Source organism: Macaca mulatta, chromosome 5 (assembly GCF_049350105.2).
Source record: "Macaca mulatta isolate MMU2019108-1 chromosome 5, T2T-MMU8v2.0, whole genome shotgun sequence".
Classification (NCBI taxonomy): domain Eukaryota; kingdom Metazoa; phylum Chordata; class Mammalia; order Primates; family Cercopithecidae; genus Macaca; species Macaca mulatta.
Window position 1 is genome coordinate 167,132,970 of NC_133410.1, and position 22,250 is coordinate 167,155,219.

The window sequence follows — 22,250 nt, forward strand, 5'->3', positions numbered from 1 at the left end:
ATAGCAGATTATTTATAATTGCCAAAACTTAGAAGCAAGCAAGATGTCTTTCAGTAAGTGAGTGGATGAATATATGTTACTAAGTGTGAGAAGCCAGTTTGAAGAGGCTACATACTGCATGATTCCAATGACATACCATTCTGGAAAAAGAAGAACTATGGAGATAGTAAAAAGTTCAGTGGTTACCAGAGGACGTTTAGAGCAATGAAACTACTCTGTATGATACTATAATGGTGGATACGTGTCATTATACATTTGTCCAAACCCATAGAATGTACAACATCAAGAGTGAACTCCAATGTAAACTATGGACTTTGGGTGACAATGATGTGTCAATGTAGGTTCATCAACTGCAACAAATGCACCACTCTGGACTGGGGAGGGTGTTGATGGTGGAGGTGCACGAGGCAGGGAATACATGGGCACTCTCTGTACCTTTTACTCTATTTTGCTGTGAACCTAATAGCTATAAAAAATAAAGTCTACTTTTTAAAGTGGCATGGTTGCCCTTCAAAGTCGGAATAGGATGGTTATGTAAAATGTTATCAAACATTCATACCTTTCAATTGTTTATGGAACAATTTTTACTTCTTAAGTTTGTCTCCTCTAATTTTACTATTCAACAATTTTCAGCATCCCTAACCAGAGATACAAACAATGACATGGGCTTTGTTTACAATGAGTGTTCTTTTGAGTGTGTGTGGGTGGGGGGGGGGATAAGATTAAAACACTTGAAACAATTGGACAACCAATATGTGATGAAATTTAATTAATTGATTGTTAGTGTAGATGAGTGTGTCTGGTGCAAAGAGGTTAAAGTGGACTGCTTTTTGAAGTATTGATAGTTTTGGAGTTCTTATAGTCCTCTTCATTCTGTTAAATGTTTATTTGTAGGGGTATAAATATAGCAAAGCAGATAATATTTCAAAACTTTAACCTTTAAATTAGCTTGGGCACTCAAACACATTCTTTCCTAGAAACACGATTGCAAATAATGACTAATTTTTCTTCAAAAAATGAAGTAAAAGAATATTTATCTAATAGGATTAGAATCTCACCTCGATTCAAGCCAATAAAGTCTGAGTCAGGAATTCCAACAAGGCTGGAGCACAAATTTCAGGAGCAAGTGATGGTGACGAGGGGGAATGGTAGTGATGGAGGAGAAGTTCCAGGAATCGGGGAAGGTATAAAAAACCAGAATGGGACTTCTGGATTGAAGAAGGGGTTTTAAAGTGTTGAAGTGAGTGAGAAAGTGTTGAGCTGAGTTAGAAAACTCACATGGTGAAGCTCTTGGGTAAGGATGGAAATAAAGGCAAATGAGCTATCTTTATTCTTGCACCCTACGGTTCCCCCAGAGAGTCTCAGTAGTGGCACTGCCATGCTTCCAGCTGGTCAAGCCAGTTCAGAAGATTCTGTCCATTTTCATTCTACCCCTAAATTACATGTAAAATATGTTCACTTCTCTCCTCTCCACTGGCACCATTCTAGACTAAGCCTCATTTGTCTGTTACCTGGAGCACTGCAAAGTTTCCTAATCAGCAGCCCAGCTTTCCCTCTTACCCTCCCCTCAAGTCTCCTACCCAATGGCACTCCACCCCAGTAGCCAGAATTATGTGAACAAAACATACCTGTTTTCTAAGTGGCCCCTTGGCTTCAAATCCTTCATTGATTCCCCTTTGCATTTTAAATAAAACCCAAACTTCTTCCCTTTGCCCAAGGATACTTCTCTACCTCATCAACCTCAGCTCATGTCACTTGTCCCCTGCTCGCTGGGCTCCGTCACCACAACCTTCCCAGAGTTCCCTAATCCTCAGCCTGAAGCCTCTTCCTCACCACTTTAACTACCACCACCACTTTCCCACTACTACCTCCCCTACTCTCATGGGTGATTTCCTTTTCTTCCTCCAGATCTCAGCTTACATGGCACCATTTTACAGAGGCCTCCCTCTAACTACCCCTTGTACAAAGCACCAGCACATAGTTATTTTCCATTACATCACCTGTTTCCTTTCTTTTTGGACCTCTCCATAAATTGTAATTATTTATTAACTTGTTCAGTGTATCCTCCCTGGGAGACGGTAACCTCCCCTAGGGCAGGAACTCTGTTTCATTCAATGATGCATGCATAACGTCTTGTATAGGGCCTTACACTTAACAACTATCCAATATAGAAATGATCACATGGCACCTGCTTTCCTGTTATCCTCTATGACTTCTTTCTCTAATACTAATACAGGAGTTATTAAGAAATTATTTTAGGCAGTTATAAAGGGTAAAAGAGGCCAGGTACAGAGGCTCACATCTGTAATCCCAGCCCTTTGGGAGGCTAAGATGGGTGGATCACCTGAGGTCAGGAGTTCGAGACCAGCCTGATCAACATGGTGAAACCCTGTCTCTACTAAAAATACAAAATTAGCCAGGCGTGGTGGTGCATGCCTGTAATCCCAGCTACTCAGGAGGCTGAGGCAAAAGAATCGCTTGAACCCGGGAGGCAGAGGTTGCAGTGAGCCAAGATTGTGCCATGGCACTCCACCCTGGACGACAAGAGAAACTCTGTCTCAAAAAAAAAAAGAAAGGAAAGAAAGAAAGAGTAAAAGAGTCCTCGGTGGAATTTTCCTTTAATGAAAAGCAGCTCCAAACCATTTCTTTTCTAACAGAAAGCAGCCTGAAAGTCAAGCTGCAAGCACAGATATGCAAGCTGGAAGCTTTCATATGTAAATGCCAGTAGCTGTACCTGGAAGCCAGATACATTCAGTTGGCGATTCCTGCTCCCTTTTCCTTATCACCATGTGCGTAGGTATCACAGCACTGGCCAGGTAAAGCCACGTGTGCAGGTGTCATGGCAACAGCCAGGTAGAAGCCACATTTGCATAATAAAAGATTAGGGTGCGAGGGCCAGTCTTTTCAGTCTTTTCGCAGGCTATGTAAATGACACACCTGGTGAAACCAGTCCCCTGGGCTTAATGTAACTCAATCACCGCCTCCTCAAGCCTTGGTACAAAATCAATCATGTTCTGCCCCAAAGCCCGGAAACCCTCTCTTGGGCCACCCGCTTTCTCATCATGAGGAAGCTTTCTCTCTCTCTCTTCCTTTTTGTCTATTAAACGTTCCTCTCCTTAACCTACTCCACGTGTGTGTCCACATCCTTAATCATCTCGGGGTGAGACAATGAACCACAGGTTTTCCCCAGACAATGAAGTCGTTTCAATACCGGACCAGCCTTGATTCTGAGCCCATAGTAAGAATACAACAAATTTCTGTTTTGAAAATTATTGGCTGAAAATCGTTTGTAGAAGAGGGTAATTGGATTGAACTGTGAAGTATGAGCAGACGTTTCATAAAAGAGAGGAATGGAGAGGACATTCGGGTGGGAAACAGCATGAACAAAGGCAAAGAGAAAAATGTTGGCATCTTCTGGAATCATGGAAAGAACATCCTAAGAGGTGAAGGTTCCTGGAAAGTAACCGGCATCAGGGTTGTATAAACCATGATGAGAAAGACAAATGATGATAAAATATCAGGGAGAAGCTACTCTTTGCCATGCCTTTGCATTAACCTTCCAACTTTGTGTCTTCTCCCCTTTTCCCCAGTTTCTCATGGGGGTGGACAGGATGTCAAGTGCTCCCTTGGCTACTTCCCCTGTGGGAACATCACAAAGTGCTTGCCTCAGCTCCTGCACTGTAACGGTGTGGACGACTGTGGGAATCAGGCCGATGAGGACAACTGTGGTGAGTGAAGCCCCTACAGTCACGGTGAGAGAAAGGGACAGAAAGGACTGAAGGTGAAGTCGCTGAGACTTCTCTCAACAAAAAGACAAAACTAAATTGAAATACAAAACATATGTTGCTTAAGGAAATCTTACACTTATTTCAATAGCTTAAAATATCCACTCTTTTTTTTTTTTTTTTTTTTTTTTGAGACGGAGTCTTAGTCTGTTGCCCAGGCTGGAGTGCAGTAGCGCGATCTCTGCTCACTGCAAGCTCCACCTCCCGGGTTCACGCCATTCTCCTGCCTCAGCCTCCCTAGATGCTGGGACTACAGGCGCCCGCCACCGTGCCCAGCTAATTTTTTGTATTTTTAGTAGAGACGGGGTTTCACCGTGTTAGCCAGGATGGTCCCAGTCTCCTAACCTCGTGATCCGCCCGCCTCTTCCTCCCAAAGTGCTGGAATTACAGGCATGAGCCACCGCGCCCGGCCTTAATATCCACTCTTTTCTATGTAATGGTATCACAGCCAATGTTCCAGATAAGTGATGGTTGCTCATAGAGTAAGTTTTAACCAAGATTGTCCAACCCACAGCCCTCAGGCTGCATGCAGCCCAGGACAGCTTTGAACAGAGCCCAACACAAATTCATAAGGTTTTTGAAAGCATTCGTTTTTTTGTGATTTTTTTTTTTAAGCTCATCAGCTATCATTAATGTAAGTGTATTTTATGTGTGGTCCAAGACAACTCTTCTTCCAATGTGGCCCAGGGAAGCACAAAGTCTGGACACCCCTGTTTTAACCCAACAAACCTGTCCAAATAAGGTGTTAGAAGCAGAATGCTGTTGAAATTGAGAATACGGGCTCTGGAGCCAGACTGCCCAACTTTGAACTTGGGTACAACGATAACCAATTATGTAAACTTGAGAACATTTCCTAGCCTCTCTGTGCCTCAGTTTCCTCATTTTATAAAAGGGTGTGGTAATTGTGCCTATACTATAAGAATTCAGGAAGATTAAGAGTACAGAATTAGGACATCTAGGAGGTGCTATCTAAGTGTCGGATGCTGTTGCCCTTTCTTATCTTTTGGGAAGAAAAGTGAGTCCTTCTAAAAGAGACAAAACAAACAATATGTCAATACAACTTACTACTTAACCAACAACCATACCTCTGGATTTATAAAGCTGGTAAGTAGGGCTTCTGGCCAATTTGAATATAGGAAAATAGCTTTCAGTTACAATTTTGTTCAAACTTCTGAAGTCTTAAAAATACAAAGTTAGAACCTGAATTGTTTGGATCTGAGTCACTGGGAAAATAAACTTCGGTTAATAATGTAACACAGTAAGATTTCTCACCTGTCAAGAAGTAAGGTACTATTTTGGAGGACAAAAAGATGCATAACAATGTTAGTATGCAAAGTGTCACATAAATAATATACGCTGATGAGGCCTTGCTGGGATCACTCCCCCAAGTGGTTCAGGCTTTTTAAGAAACCACCTTGAAGGAATTAAGTTTCCATTAACATAAAATAAGATGAACACCAGGCTTGAAAATCCTCCTACCTGAAAAAAATCAGCTAGGTCACACAAGCAAACCTTAACTGAGCTTATTTCTTGAACGTAACTGAAACTTAGGTTGTTTCTTGTAAATGCCTCTGATAATCACAAACAAAACTTAAATTGTCTTTCTAAAGTGGTATAGCAGTAAATCAGTTTTAACCAATCCCCTATCACCTGGAAACCCCATTGTAATAACCAGTCATGGAAAAGGTTGAAGAATTTCCTCATTTTCACTTTATGAGCAACCCTATAATTCATGCCTCTGAGCTTTCTTACCACCTGGACTGAAATCTCCCTGATACCGAGTTGTACTTTCTCTTGCTGTATGATAATAAACTTTTAAATTTTTATAACTCAATCTGATTTTATTTTTGACACTTGTTAGTTTGAAACACTATTTCTATCTGATGGCAGTAACTCAGTAGAACCACACTATCTAAACTAGTGAGCTTAAGCTACAACTGTATTTGATTTGGATGGCTATAAATATGTTTTCATTTATTTTAAAAAATAACATCTTGTTAAAATAAATTAATATTACATAATTTTTTAATTAGATGAAACAGTGTTTTGCCCACTGCCAGTCAGTTCCCTCTCAACCTGCTGGCAATTCAAATAGAGAGTTCTAGACAGAGCAACAGGAAAATTTCACTCCAATTAAAATGGCAGCTGGAAGCAGGAAAGGAATGTGGTGGGAGTAGCAAATTTGCCAGCAACTGTAGCTTCTCAGTGGAAAAAAAGCTTGTGCTACATTTAAAGAGGCCAAGTAGCAAAAGTAGCAATCCTTATAGTAATAATCCTCAAAATCATGCAAGTTTCTCCGGATTCACCAAAAAGCACATTTAGACAGAAGCAATAGGGCATTGGGGTTTCAGAGAGAAGTTCGGTAATCAGAGTTAAACTCTAGCTATAGAGGGAGGCAAAGAATGGCTTGTTTTCTTTTCTATAAAACGGGAATGATAAGAGCATCCATGGTCATGGGTTGTTAACAGGATTCCATGAGATAATGTATCCGAGATGCTTAGCAGAGTGCAGGTACTCTGGACTGAATGCTTGGGTCCCCCATAAAGTTCATATGTTGAAGCCCCATCCCCCAATGTGATAGGATTTGGAGATGGGATTTGGGGGATGTAATTAGGAATACCTGAGGCCATAAGGGTGGATTAGTATCCTTATGAGTCTTAAGGGAGCTTGCTTCATCTCTCCACCATGTAAGGAAACAGCAAGAAGTCTGCTGTCTGTGAACCAGAAAGTGGGCAATCACTAGACATGACTACCAGCACCTTGATCTTGGACTGCCCAGTCTCCAGAACTGTGAAAAATAAATGTTTATGTTTAAGCCACCCAATCTGTGATACTTAGTTATAGTAACCTGACCTAAGACTACAGTCCATGAAATTAGCACTCAGTAAATGTTACCTAGTGTATCAGTTCGCTGTAATTATATTACAAACATAGTGGTCTAAAAAGTAACCATTTATTTAGTGTATGATTCTTGGGGTCAGCAATTTTGGATGGACTCCACTGAGATGAGCCAGGCAGTTCTGGTTTCAGCTGGATTTTCTTATGCACCTGCAGCCATCTGTGGATCAGCTATGCCATGATGTCTGGGACCTTGTCTGTGTCCTTAATTCACTATTGCCAACATTTGAAAACTCTCAAGTCCAGTTTTGGAAATCTGGGAAAGATCATAATTCACTCTTATAAAGACATGTCTATGTAAAAAATAACTATTTCAATTTGTTACTGATCTTCTTATGCCAGAATCACATAACTTTCTTGAAATTCACTGAGACCACTGGATCTCCAAAAGTAGTCCTGAGACCAAACTCATCAGCATCACCCAGGAAATTAGAAATACACATTTTGGCCAGGCCCAGTGACTCACACCTGTAATCCTAGCACTTTGAGAGGCCAAAGTGGGAGGATTGCTTGAGTCCAGGAGTTGGAGATCAGCCTAGGTAACATGGCAAAAACCTGTCTCAATTTTTTTAAAAAAAGAAAAAATAATTATTTTAAAATATTTATATAAAAAATTTTAAAAAAGAAATGCAAGTTCTCAGGCTCCATCCCAGACCTATTGAATCAAAAGCTCTGTTTTAATAAGAGCCTTGTGTCATTCTAATACACATTAGGTTTTGAGAGGCATGAATCTAAACCCAGTGAGCAGAAAATCAGGAATGCATGCAAAATGGTAGCAACAGCAGAGGTACAGTAGAATCAAGTTTTCAATATGATACACAAGCATTCTAACTTGCTCACAAACTCCATTATTATCAATTATCTACAATTTTTAGCTCCTCTAGGAAAACCGGTACTGTAGTAGTGGCAGTCATCTAGAAATAGAAAAAAAAAAAATTAACTCCATTCAAAACCTCAAAGATGCCCAGTTGGCATGCTGCTGCTGTCCATGCAAAAATAGGCCGGAACTTTCCAGGAAGGATGGCAGACTTTCGTCACCGTCTTTAGAGTCCAGGTGATGGAAAAATTATGAGATGTAGTTATTTCTGCTTGTCTCTAATTGCTTTAATTTCCGTTGTGAGCTGAGTGGTTTTTTCCTTCATTTTATAGTATCTGGATCATTTATGCTCCCAAGGCTGTTTCTTCTTCTCCTTCTCCTCCTTCTTTTTTTTTTTTCTTTTGAGATGGAGTCTCTCTCTCTCTCACCCAGGCTGGAGTGCAGTGGCATGATCTCAGCTCACTGCAACCTCTGCCTTCAAGATTCAAGTAATTCTCCTGCCTCAGCCTCCTGAGTAGCTGGGGCTACAGGTGTGTGTTACCATGCTCGGCTAATTTTTTGCATTTTTAGTAGAGACGGGGTTTCACCGTGTTAGCCAGGATTGTCTCGATCTCCTGATCTTGTGATCCACCAGCCTCGGCCTCCTAAAGTGCAGGGATTACAGGTGTGAGTCCACCGCACCTGGCCGGCTGTTCATTTTTAAAACATGCATATGTAAATTCTGTTTAATACTGATTAAATTAAGTCAGAAAGTTGCTTCTTTTCAGAATATGTAAACCTCATGCATATTTTCAGTCATGTAAAATACAGTATCTTAACATACAAATATAAGAAAACACCATAATTAAAAAGCAATTTTAGAATAATAACTTACAACTTAATAGTGTATTGTCAAATAAAATACCTTCTTTTAATGAAAGGGCTTTTTCTTTAATCAGACCTTTTAAGGTATATTTTAAACTCCAAAAATCTCTCCCTTATTCTGTCAAGCTGTTTAAACATTGACACTAATAATTATTAAAATGGAAAAATAAGTCAAATGGAAATAGTGGAAATAAAATTTAGGGAAATCGCTGAAAAAAATGAAACACCAAATGAATTAAACCAAGTCCCTGTATTTGAACTAATATATGAACTAATTATATTTAGAAAGAACTGTCACTTTTGTGTTATCACAGGCACTTTAAACAAGTACTCTTATTTAGTACATACTGAGGTCCCAGTTTTCTCAGAAAACCCATAAATAATTAATTTCCCTATAAGTGAACACTTTATTAAGTATAAAAAATAAAATATTTCAGCACAAAGAGCATTGACATTAACTCAGTGAAGATTTTTTATGGACACAATGCAAGCCAAATCAATAGATTTAAAAGTTTTCAGTTCAATTCATATGAATCCCTTTTTTCTAAAACATTTACACAATATGGAATTTACATATATATACAGACATACATATATCAAAAACTGCTTACACTATTTTTATAATAACTTTGATCCTTACTGGTAAACTTCAGTATAGAAATGTATAGATGTTTCCTGAGTTACACCATTTTATATAATTCCCATATAATTCCATTTGTTTTATTGCCATGTGTCACTAACCCATTCTTCATCTCTACTCAGAACTGTCACAGACACAATCAAACAGCATAAGGACCAAAAAAAAAAATGTTTGTAAGTCATCAGAGCAGTGTTTGATGTGGCAATGACAAACCCAAAAAGGAGGGATCTTTCAGTTTTTCAGCTGGACTATCACACATGGGAGAATACGTCTGAGTAAATACCAAAGGAACCTGATGACAAAAAGTTGAGGGTTCTTCTTTAGGAATCATCTGTGTTCGTTTTCAAATGAGTGCAAGCTCAGTAGTAAAAATGTTAAAGGAGCATCAAATTCTCAGATGCTATTAAATTAGTTCACTACCTCTAGATTTGTATTTAAAAGAAACTTTGCATTTCTAGATTAGAATTTGCTCTAGCATTCCTTCTGTGTTATAAACAGAAGGCTGTGCTAAATGAGGGCTCCCCTTCATGGTTACACTAACCCAGCCTTATCCTAGAGACAGGTTGAATTACTATACTGGGAAGACTGGCGTTCTGGTGCCTCTCCATCGTACTCTTGTTCTTTAGCACTTTAGCAGCCTTCTCTACGGGAAAAGGATAAAGGCCTTTGTCAGTCTGTTTACATATTAGCAATTCTATAACCCATAGGGGAAATGGAAAACCTCTTCTAATACATTTTGGGTCATTTAGTGCATTAGTAACTGCCAAAAGTTAACATGCAAATAATGTGACCTTATTTGGAAATAGGGTCTTTGCAAATATAATGCAAGTAAAGAGTGACATCATACTAGATCAGGGTGGCCCTAGATCCAATGACAGTGTCCTTACAAGAGACAGGAAATGGCATACAGAGATGCTGGAGAGAAGAAGGCCATGTGAAAACAGAAGCAGAGACCGAAGCGATGCTGCCACAAGCCAAGGAACACCAGGAGCCATCAGAAGCTGAAAGAGGCAAGGAGAGATTCTCCCCAAGAACATTTTGAGACTCTGTGGCCCCGCTGACGCCTTTGTTGCATACATCTGGCCTCCAGAACTGTGAAAGAACAAATTTCTCTTGTTTTTGTTTTTCTGTTTTGAGACAGAGTCTCACTCTGTAGCCCAGGCTGGAGTGCAGTTGTGTGATCTCAGCTCACAGCAACCTCCGCCTACTGGGTTCAAGCAATTCTCTTGCCTCAGCCTCCTGAGTAGATGGGACTACAGGTGCGTACCACCATGCCCAGCTAATTTTTGTATTTAGTAGAGATGGGGTTTTACCATGTTGGCCAGGATGGTCTCGATCTCTTGACCTCGTGATCCGCCCACCTCGGTCCCCCAAAGTTCTGGAATTACAGGCATGAGCCACCACACCCAGCCAACTTCTCTTCTTTTAAGTCACCAAGTTTGTGGGAATTTGTTACAGCAGCCCTGGAGAACAATGCACGTTAGGACAGGACATGGAGAAGGGCCACCTTCTGTGGGCTTAAAGAGACATTATTAAGGTCGACATAAACTCCTTGTCCAGACTAAAGTGAGCTTAAAATTTAGTCTTAGTGAATTTTAGACAGAATTTCCAGTGAGCTGTTCTTATGCATAATTGTATGTGGCATAAAACCTCCTAACGACGATTTTGCTTCGCTGTTCAGTTGCAGTTCTGGGTTGTGCTAAACTTGAACCACATGGTTTTTACCAGGTGTTTTGTACTCTTTTATGTTATGGCGAGTCAGGTATGGCTACAAGAGACACCAGGGAGGCTCAGAAACACAAAAGTTTGTTATTCCCACAGGTTCTAGAGACAGGAGGCAGGGCATACCATACAGGGCTAGATGGGAAAGACACCAGGGTGGTCAGGAGGCAGAAGACAGGGGTGAGAGGGGAGGCATCAGGCCAGAGCCTTTATTGGGATTTCCGAGGGAAATCAAGGCAGTGCAAGGTGAACAGCTTAAGATGTGCTGGTTTGAATAATTTTGGAGGGCTCTAAACTCTAGCGGTGGTCCTTACTTCCCTGCTACCTGGGCCTAGGATGATGAAGCAGAAGGAGGACTGTTACCTCTGGGATGTGTGGGCTAGTCAGAGGAGCTCTAGGTCTGGATTGGTTAGCGTGCATATCAAAGGCATGCTCTGAGCACCCTTTGCTCTCTAAGAACTGACAGCCCCTGGGAAAGACCATCTCTTACTAGCCTAGAAAGGTTTTTTAAAAGATGTTAAATATCATAATATACAGAAAAAAAGTTTTAAATATACAATATACCAAGTCTTTCTTGAGTTCAACTTTGCCAGCACTTCCTTCCCTGCCTCCCACTTAGCAAATGTACACAGAAAGTTGCAGCAACAAAAAACAGTAAGTAGAAAGTCAACTTTACCATGTAGCAAAAACTGCCCTCTGCGTTTGAATGCTTCTCTGGGGAACTCCTTGAAAGTATGAACATTTTGCCACGTAAACTTTTCTATTTCAGCTCCTTCCCAATGTGATCTTAAATGCTTTGCCTTCCCTCCCCACCACGCCGGCCTTTGTTGTCTGTTAGTAATAGTTTACTTTGCAATTTTGCCATTCACTGCGTATTTTAGGTTTGAAAAGACATCTTGTGTTCTAGGTTTGTCTATGCATGACTATTTATTATTATTATTATTTTTTGAGACTGAGTCTTGCTCTATCGCCCAGGCTGGAGTGTAGTGGCGCGATCTCGGCTCACTGCAACCTCCGCCTCCCAGGTTCAAGCGATTCTCCTGCCTCAGCCTCCTGAGTAGCTGGGATTACAGGCACCTGCCACCACACCTGGCTAATTTTTAGTAGAGACAGGGTTTCACCATGTTGTCCAGGCTGCTCTTGAACTCCTGACCTCAAGTGATCCACCCGCCTCGGCCTCACAAAGTGGGATTATAGGCATGAGCCTCCGCACCCAGCCTGTGCATGACTATTTGTGCCACTATATTCTAACCCTCCTAGGAATATTTGCTTTTGTCTAATAAGAGTTGTAATAATAAAATTAATAGTGTCTTCCATGTTTTTAGTATTTATTATGTTTCAGACATAGTCCTAATCCTTTAAGCACATTCTCTCATTTCCTCCTTACTATAAATTAGATATGATAAGACTATTTCCATTACACAGGGAAGGAAAATGGAAGTACAGAGAGGTTATGTAACTCTTCTGACATCATGGTGTGCTCAGAATTCAAACCAAATGCTTGGCTTGTTCTGTTTTGTTTTGTTTTTTGATTGGGAAGAAAGAACATGCTTATGATACTAATTGTTGTGTAGTAGGGCCTTCAAACAAATCTCTTATTGATAAAATTTGAATTCTATGAAGTCTTCCCTTTAAAGATTTTGGTTTTAAAAAGGTAAATTATTTTTAACTTTCTTTTTAAAATATAATATATAAGAGATTAGATGAACTTCCAAACCTAAAATTGCAAGTATCATAGTATGAATAATGAATAATATTTTTATAGCACTTTCCATTTTGACTGCTTTATACATTTTACCTCATTTAATCCTCATGACAACCCAGGAGAAAGGGACTGTTTTTGTTCCCTTTAAAGATGGGGACATTGATGCCCTGCATCAATTTCATCCACATGGTGGATGTCTGTTTTGCATTGTTATAAAGGAATAGTTGTGGCTGGGTAATTTATGAAGAAAAGAAGTTTATTTGGCTCATGGTTTTGCAGACTTTACAAAAAGCAGGGTGCCAGCATCTGCTCAGCTTCTGGTGAGGGCTCAGGCTGCCTCCTCTCATGGCAGAAGGGAGAGGGGAGCCAGTGTGTGCAGAGATTACATGGCGAGAGAGGAAGCGAGAGAGAGGGGGGAGGTACCAGGCTCTTTTTAACAGCTAGCTCTCTTTTGAACCAATAGAGCGAGAGAGAAGTCGTTCACCTCAAGGGACAGCATAAATCTGTTCATGAGTGACCCACATTCATGATCCAAACTAGGACCCACCTCCTAATACTTCTAATACCACCACACTGGGGATTACATTTCAACATGGTGTTGAGTGAGAACAAACGTCCAAACTATAGCAGTAGATACGACAATCAACTCAAGTTCTCAAGTGAGTGAGAAATGTAAATCTTTCTTTTTCTATGGCCAAAGATAATTTCTGCTACAAGTCTCCATTCTTCCAAGTGGTAGAAGTCTAAACCAAGGCAGTTAAAGGTCTGATTCATTTCCCTTCACCTGGGATTACAGTTGAGCTCAGCAGTCTCTGTGGTGCCAGGACATTGTGTGGGGGGTCTGGTTGTCTGTTATCAGCTGATGATGGCGCATCCCCTAACCTATGCATAAATCTATCTGGTCCTCTGCCATAAGTCGCCACTCTGTTATCTCCTGTCTGTCTCAGGCCCTTTCACATCCAGTGCCTCTCCTGCCTACATCTGTGGCATTCTGGGGCTCACAGGAAACACTTAGTACTCCTGAGCCAGGCTGAGCCCAGGAGAACTTTCATGCTCATATTTAGGTCCATCTGCCTAGGTCCATCTGCCTAGGTCCATCTGCCTAGGCTCTTATGGCTATGTCTCCTCTACTATTCCCATGTCAAGCCAAAGTGTGCAATAATTCTGTGGGTCCTGCCATACATAAGGCCTCTACTTAGCAAAGGACACCAGGCTACCCCTGCTTCCAGCACCCAGAAACCAATGTGGGAAATGTGTGGTTTCTCCTAGATTCAGCCCGAGGAGGGAAGGAAGAAAGACCCCTCCACTCTGTCTTTCTGGTGCAAGTCTCTTGTTAAGTCTGGGAACAGCAAAGCTCAGTTCTTCTCTTTTTTGGTTTTCCATATCTATTGTCAATGATCAAATTTAAGCATTTAAAAATCGAATACCAAGAAATTTGACTCCCTTATTATCTGTAAACTTCTGTCTCATCCTTTTCAGGCAATGAAAGTGGTTAATTCTAGCTGCCTAGGATAGGAAAAGAGGCAGAAAGTGCAAGGAATTTAAGAGAAGGAAAACTTTGTTAATGCCCCAGAGTATTTTTCCTGTCACTGGCTTGGCACCTACTAATCCATGAGAATTAGATAAGCAGTACTTATTTATGGGTGTGATGGTGATGATACATATTTTCAAATAAGATTATAAGAATGTTTGAAGTATGTCAAGCCCTTTTAAAATTTTCAATTGGTCCTGCCTTTAAAATTCTGGAACATTAATTATTCCATCATTTCCAAAGTACGACTTATACAGCTATCAGAATGATGGCAATGCCAGGTGGTTTGATGGAGACATTAGCTGTTCTCATTTCAGAATATTCCACTAAAGTTGGTGGTTTGTCTTGTTTTCGAGATAAAAACACAGAAGGATACACATTACATGCCTGTATCAAAATATCTTATATACCCCATATATATATAGACTGACCATGTACCCATAAAAATTAAAAATGTAAATAAAACACAGGAGGAAAAGTGACGTGGGTCATAAATATGTGTATTAATGTATAATCATGCATTGCATTTTCAAAATTTTCTGGTTTTCTATTTATTATTCTCAAAATAACATTCCAAATACCTAAGTAGCTGAACCCTAGGCTTTTCTGAAAATACGGACCTAGCTTTAACCTCAAATTTGTTTATTTGTGTTTATCTAATGCTACTTAAACTATGTATGGGTTACCACCACAAAGATTTTCCTTTCAGAACACTTCCTCCTATATGGGACAGAGAAGGTAATTTGTTAGCAGCCTCAGTTTCTTTTAAAAGATGCCCAGGATTATGTCATATCCTTTGATTTCCATAAAGAGTTGCCTCCAAAAGGTATTGAGACCCCAGAAAAAGGTATATGTATTCTGTCCTGCAAACTGCTGTTGTTGTTAAATTCAAAGAAACTCCATACAGTTTGATGAATCCTCTGCCTGGCCAGCCTGCATTCCAAGGTTTACTCCGGTGGCCTAGGGCACCTCTGCTCTTGCAGGTAATAATCTCATTTTACTTTATGAGCAAAAGATCTTCCCACGGTGTTCCATGAATGAGTACTGAAAATTGAGTAAATGTGTGAGAATCAGAAATGCTCCACTTTAGGGCCAGACATGGTGGCTCATGCCTGTAATCCCAGCACTTTGGGAGGCCGAGGTGGGTGGATCACTTGAGGTCAGGAGTTCGAAAGCAGTCTGGACAACATGGTGAAGCTCTGTCTCTACTAAAAATTAGCCAGGTGTGGTGGCGGGTGCCTGTAATCCCAGCTACTCAGGAGGTAGAAGCAGGAGAATCACTTGAACCCGGAAGGCGGAGGTTGCAGTGAGCTGAGATCATGCCACTTCACTCCAGCCTGGGTAACAGGGTGAGACACTGTCTCAAAAAAAAAAAAAAAAGAAAGAAAGAAAAAAAAAGAAAAGCTCCACTTTGCATAAATCCAAGCCTTATAAATTAATCACTTATTCATTAATCAATAAGCATGTATACTTATTAAACTATCAGATTTAACCTTTCATTTTCATAAATGATCATACCATTTAACATGACATCATCACAGTCTGGCCTTGCCTCTGACTGAGACATAAGTCTCTCAACCAAACATCAAGGGAGCCCCGGAGCGACCCTGCAAATCGACAGGAATGTTTCTGAGGACTACCTGCATCTGAGTCACCTGGGGCGCTGTGAAAGCTCTGAGTCCTAACCCCCCACCCCAGAAATGCTCATCTAATAAGTAGGAGTAAAGCCCAGGAATTTGCATTTTTAACAAATACCCCAGAGGAATATCAAACCAGCTTAAGTTTTGAAATTATTCACATCCCAGTGGAGACAATTCTATTATCCAATTCATACCAGTGAGAAAATGATTAAATCAGAAGTTTTTAACTTTGGCAGACATCTAATCACTTGGAAGGCTTGTTAAAACACAGATTGCTGACCTCCCAGGTTGCAGGGTTTCTGATTCGGTGCATCTGAAGTAAGGCCCAAGAACTTGCTTTTCTTTCAAGTTCCCAGGTGATGCTGCTGCTGGTCCCAGATCTACACTTTTGAAAACCACTGATCTAGACAGATAGTCTTCTTGTGCAAATCCAAAAGCAAATATATTTCAAAATGTACCAATAGGTGTCACGTAGAAAGAGTTAAACAAAATTAAAGCTATTTCTTTATTGCCCGAGTTCTCGTTTCATCATACCAGCATGCATTATTAATTCCAAGTGAGGATAGAGGATGCAGCATTTCCCAAACATATGTTACCATAGAACTCTCTTCTCAAGGATACTCCTGAGAAACTATTTCAGAAAAACCTGATAAAGCACTATCACAAGTTAATGCATCCAAGAAACTTGGACGTTTCCTGTCCCCAATCAAATCTCATCCCCCAGTGCCAATGCCAGGGGAATCTAACAACATGGAGAGAGATGCCTTCTCCAGAATTCAGATTGGTATGCCTAACCCACTTTTCCGTAAAACTAAACGATAACTAATACTTGGTACAAGTGAAATCATGTTTATGCATTTTATGTACTTTAAACACTTTATGAGGGCTAGTAAGAGCTAGATTTCAATGATATTAAAAGTACCTTATGACACTTTGAGCTGGATGATAAAAGAAAAAAAGATAAAAGTACCTTAGTAGTCACTGAGGTATACAAAAATACATAGGTAAAAAAGATTTTCTACTATACTCTCATAAGGAGATAAAATATATACATCAATAAGCATAGCATGAAGCAAATTACAATAAGTATAATAAGACAGTTACAAGCAAAATGTCCTTAAGTTGGGGGCCACCCACATTAATCTTATTTGAGTGTCTTAAACTACTTGATGGTCAACATCCAGCAACTTTGCTTAAAAGAAATACACTCCGAGTCACAGGATTTTATGTGACTAAATTCTAGCTGTCCTCCAATGCAATGTGAGAAGGACCCTAGTTGACTATGGCAAATCCCATAATGCAGTTCTTCCAGAACTCGCTTTAAGACTCACCTAGGCCACTTATGAAAAATACATATTTCCCAGACTCCATGCTGACCAAATAAATGAGAGTCTCCAGTGGAGGAGCCTGTAAATTTGTGTTTTTGATAAATGCCCCAGCTCCCAGTTTTTATTTCAGCATAAGGGAGACTGAGCTTTCTCTGAAGTGTCTTTAAGGACAGAAATCCAATCATTCAGTCAGTCAACAAATATTTAGTAAGCTCATGCAGCATGCAAGACCAGATTTTTCTTAATCTATGTTTTTAAACTTTATTTACAGCATGTCTGTATCATTTTTAGCTAAAAAGCTCTTTTTTAGTAAAATTTTTTTTTTATTGGTGCAATTTTTACAACACTACCAATACATACTGGAAACCATATCCCCCAACACAGTATTCTCTTCTGTGCAGTGCTTGTTCCACTACCGTAGACTGCCTCAAGATAAATCAGAGAATAAATTTCATCAGCATCATTACTGAAGTATGAAAAACCATTCTCATCACTGCCCTATACATCCTTAAAATATAAAGGACACGGAATTTGAAATATAGAAACACATATACCAAAAGCTGTTTTCTTTAAAATGCTAACTCCCCAACTTTGCAATTTTGGCAACATTTCCCATGTTCTGTGTTTCTGCCTTCTGCCTTCTGGTGGGAGGAAGTAATGGGTAGAAAGAGGAAAATACTTTGGAAAGGCAGAAAGAAAAGTGAAAGCTGATTACTAAAAGGCTTGTTTGTTTGATGATGTTGCTATTTAATAAACACAAAATGTATGCTGTGACTTGGGGAAGAATTAGCAAGTTTGTCCTATTTCTTTCCGCTAGCCTAAAATACCTGCTTCCATCCTGACATCATCTTTTTCTCCTCCTTACTTATATTTCTTCTGTATGCGTGCATGTGTGTGTGTGTGTGTGTGTGTGTGTATGTGGAGAGAGAGAGCAGAGAGAAGATACAATGCAGTAGAAAACCAGAGAAAGAGAGCAGGATTAAGAGAGAAGAGAAGCTTAAACTGCATCACTTGAATCTGTTGGACTAAAATGTTACAACTGAGGCCACATACAGTGTGCTCCTTAAAACGGAAGAAGGGCAAGAGAGCAATGGTGAGGACAAAGGATTAGGTAATGGCACATCGCCCATGGTTTTAAGCATGGCATTATCTATTAATAGTAAAAAAAAAAAAAAAAAACCCCAGAAAATTGAAGTTGTCTATTTGTAAAAGCTCAGTTAAATATAGGATCTGCTAAAGAAGCAGAGTGAAAGAAAATCAGCATCTATGGCAGTCATCCAGCCACATCTTATGAATTTCATAGCAACAGTGAAACATCACCCACAAAACGGCCCCGTGTTCTGGGATGCTGTCACTTCACCTAAAATCCGTCACTGATCCTGAGGTAGGTGGATGTGGCAGTCACCGGAACATGAACGTGGCGCACAGAGTGAAGCGAGAGCCTGGTAGCCTGCAAGGTCGAAGCCTTCAGACCTTCGCAAGCCCCCTTCTCACTCACCTTCTGCAGATATGCACGAAAACTGTTTATATGAATACTCAAAGCCTCAACATACTCTGACCTACCTACTTACATGCTTTATTTGTAGCATCGATAAACATACAACCACTCATAACACTACTATGTTTTTGTTAAACTGTTTTTAGTAATACCTTGATTTGCAATACATTCATTGATTTCATAAAGAAAAATCATGTGAATTTAAATTCCAGTTAATAACAACTTCTGGTTGTTATTTAAATAAACTTTTTTATAATTCATACAATGCTGACGTAAGAGCCTCAATAACAGAAATGAAACAGACAACAGAAAAATAAGCAGCAAATAGTAATCGCTAAATACTTAAAGCTGATGTCCCACAAAAGGTGAAATTCTATAGATAGAATGTAAACTGATTAAATAATGTCTTTGGCCTAGAAAAGAAATACAATAATTATTATTTTAATTATTTAGCTATTTTTAATAAATCTATTTCTTAGTCAAGTCACCTAACCTTCTTCAGTATCAATTTTTCTATCTGCAGTATCAATTTTTCTATCTGCAGTATCAATTTTTCTATCTGGGTTTCTGCTTATATATATTTGTAAGTGGAGATGATGATAATGACCAAATAGATTTATCATGAGGATAAAATAGAGTACCCAACACAACATAATGGGTATTTGCTAAATATGACTTCTTTCAGGGCTAAATACTAACATTCAACCTCTCTGTTAAAAGGCGGGGAATGAAAATCTCTCAAAGAATTCTCCTTATCTAAAGATATGAAACAAGTTTACAAAAGTAAACTTGCCGAAAGGTCAAAAAACTCTGTGAAACTAGGAAAGGAAGACAATCCAATGCTATAAATTTCCAAAATCTCAAAACCTGACAGCCAAGGAAACAAATGGTGATTCCGGAGCCCAGTAGAACAGAACACTTTGTAAGGCTCTTGACCCCATCCCCAGAACCCACGTGACTTTTTTTTTTAGTGAAACCACAAAATTAAACTACACTAAATTTATGGGTTCAGAAAAAATGCACTGCTTTGTTCACCCTCATGAGATTCCACTTGAACTCCCCAAATTAACTAAATGTCTAATCATTTTTCCGCCGTACTTTAATCCAATTGATTCAATCAGCCTCCCCATATCTATCATTGTTAAATGGAAAAAACTAGAAACTACTCTGGGTATATTAGACAGAAATTAGGTAAGCAGAATCTTCTCAGAAGGGCTGGAGGAGTGGGTGTAAACAAGGTCAACATCCATGCTGTTAGATCCATCATGGCTGCGACTGACAATGGAGACAGCTGCTGCTACCACCCCCAACTCAACTGCCTCTCTCGACACCCACAAGGCTGGTAGTACCTGAAATCCCCTTCCACGATTGCTCCTATGTCTCTGTTTTAGACAGAGCAGCAAGAAAATGACCTTATACCTCTCTTCTAACCAAGATACATGTGAGTGCATCCCAAATCCTGGCTCTACAGGAGGTGTGAAATGTCGTCTGAAGTTTTTCAGTCTCTGCTGCCCAGAAAAACACCAATGAAGTTGGGTCAGTCTACAGCATATTCCATGACAGGTTCCTTGCAGTTGTGCAATACAATGGCTGCCCCTCATGATCTGTTCCATTGGTGACTCAACATTTGCATGCATTTGCCCCTCAATTTCATTTAGCCTAGGTCAGCATTGGGTTCAGATTTCAGTCGACAGTCTAGCAAAACTACTGCTTGAGCTAACACACGGAATCCAGAAACTCCAGGAGGTCACTGTATTAGTCCGTTCTTAGTCTGCTATGATGAAATACATGAAACTGAGTGATTTATAAAGAAAAGAGGTTTAATTAACTCACAATTCCACATGGCTTGGGAGGACTCAGGAACTTACAATGGTGGCCAAAGGCACCTCTTCACAGGGCAGCAGGAGAGAGAATGAGGGCCAAATAAAGGGAGAAGCCCCTTATAAAACCATCAGATCTCATGAAAACTCACTCACTAGCAGGAGAACAGCATGGGGGAACACGCCCCCTGATTCAATTATCTCCACCTGGTCCCACCCTTAGCACGTGGGTATTATTACAATTCAAGGTGAGATTTGAGTAGGGACACAGAGCCAAACCATATCAGATACCCAGATCAATTAGCTTTGCCCAACCTAAAGCTATATTTCTACTTCCTGGTCTAATGCTTGTAGAAACCGTTCCCATGCAAATTCCTTGGGTTTCTGCTTATATAAAATAGCAAAATCTTTCAGTATGTCAGTCTTCTCCAAGTCCAATTTGTGTTCTGCAGCATGCTGGGCTCTGACTCCACTTATAATAGGTTGAGAAGCAAAGAAGCCTGGTAATGAAAGGGCCTGAGGAGAGTTGGAAACTTATTTACCTCAAGTAAAGTAACTCATGTGTCTTCAAACAAACTACTACTAACCTCATCAGACAGGAAAGGGGAGCTGTTTTTGCTTGCAAGGGAGATTTTGTGGGAAGGGGATTTAGAGTGGTCAAATTCAACTGAACACACACAAATGTCCCAGTGCAATTCACAAGGTCCCTCTCGCCTTGTTGTGTTCTAATGTTCACTTAAAAGATACGACAAACTGAGCACAGTAGCCCACACCTAATCTCAGCACTTTAGGAGGCCAAGGTGGGAGGATCATTTGAGGCCCGGAGTTTGAGACTAGCCTTAGCAACACAGGGAGACCCCCATCTCTACAAAAATAAAAAATTTAGCTGGGCATAGTGGTATGCATCTATAGTCCCAGCTACTCAGGAGGCTGAGGTGGGAGGATCCCTTGAGCCCAGGAGTTTGGGGCTGCAGTGAGCTATGATCGCACCACTGCACTCTAACCTAGGCAACAGAGTGAGACCCTGTCTCAAAAATAAAATAAAATGATATGACAAAATGTGAATTCAACTTACACTGTAACTTAACAACCCATAGGATCAGATTCTGTATAATGTAGAGATACATCAGTCCTGAGCTAAGGCCAGAAGAGACAAAAGATTATCTGAGGGTAGTTCTATCACCCAGGCTGGAGTGCAGTGTGCGATCTCAGCTCACTACAACCTCTGCCACCCCAGTTCAAGTGATTCTCACGCCTCAGCCTCTCGAATAGCTGGGACTACAGGCATGTATCACCATGGCCGGCTAATTTTTGTATTTCTAATGGGGGTTTCTCCACCTTGGCCAGGCTGGTCTCGAAATCCTGACCTCAAATGATCTGCCCGCCTTGGCCTCCCAAAGTGCTGGGATTCCAAGCATGAACCACCATGCCCAGCTGTTTCCTTTCTTTAATCGCTCCAGAGCTATTTCTTCTGCAGTCCCACTTCACAACCCTTGAAATTTCTCATTCTCATTCTAATGATTTATCATAGCGAGAACTTTGCCAGAGCCTAGCCTTCTAGCAGACACATCATTCCAGGAAGCCATAGCAATAATTTAAGTGACTTCTTTTTGTCACTGTATACCATTAATTATGAGAGTCCCATGTTCTAATAATAACATGATTGCCGTTATCTGTAAGAAGAAGTGGAATAGATAACCCATCCAATGTTTCCATCCTTGAGATGTCTGAGAGTCTGTTATCTGTAACCCCTTCTGGAAGGAGGAAACAGAAACCACTCTAGATATTTTTGGGAAAGAGAAGCTTAAGAAAAAAAAATATATTTATACAAGAAAAAATGTGTTTGTAGAATCATTTTAAAGGCTGCAGAAGCAGGAGTCAGAGGTAGGGAATATACTACTGTAGTTGCAAGCCCAAGATCAAGAAGCATCTGCTTCTGTCACAACTGCTACTGCTAATCATCTCTACATCCGTGAAACTGGGAGCCTGAGGCTGACTGCAG

The 22,250-nt window shown here is 40.2% G+C and overlaps 1 protein-coding gene across 5 annotated transcripts in view; it reads left to right on the forward strand.

Annotated features, from left to right (window-relative positions):
- Positions 1-22,250, forward strand: part of RXFP1 (relaxin family peptide receptor 1) — a 124,826-nt gene that overhangs the window by 39,831 nt on the left and 62,745 nt on the right. For all 5 annotated transcript variants that reach the window (XM_001096574.5, XM_015139414.3, XM_015139413.3 and 2 more), the window contains exon 2: positions 3,591-3,728. In XM_001096574.5, the coding sequence (XP_001096574.1) occupies positions 3,591-3,728 (138 nt within the window). The remainder of the gene's footprint in view (positions 1-3,590; positions 3,729-22,250) is intronic.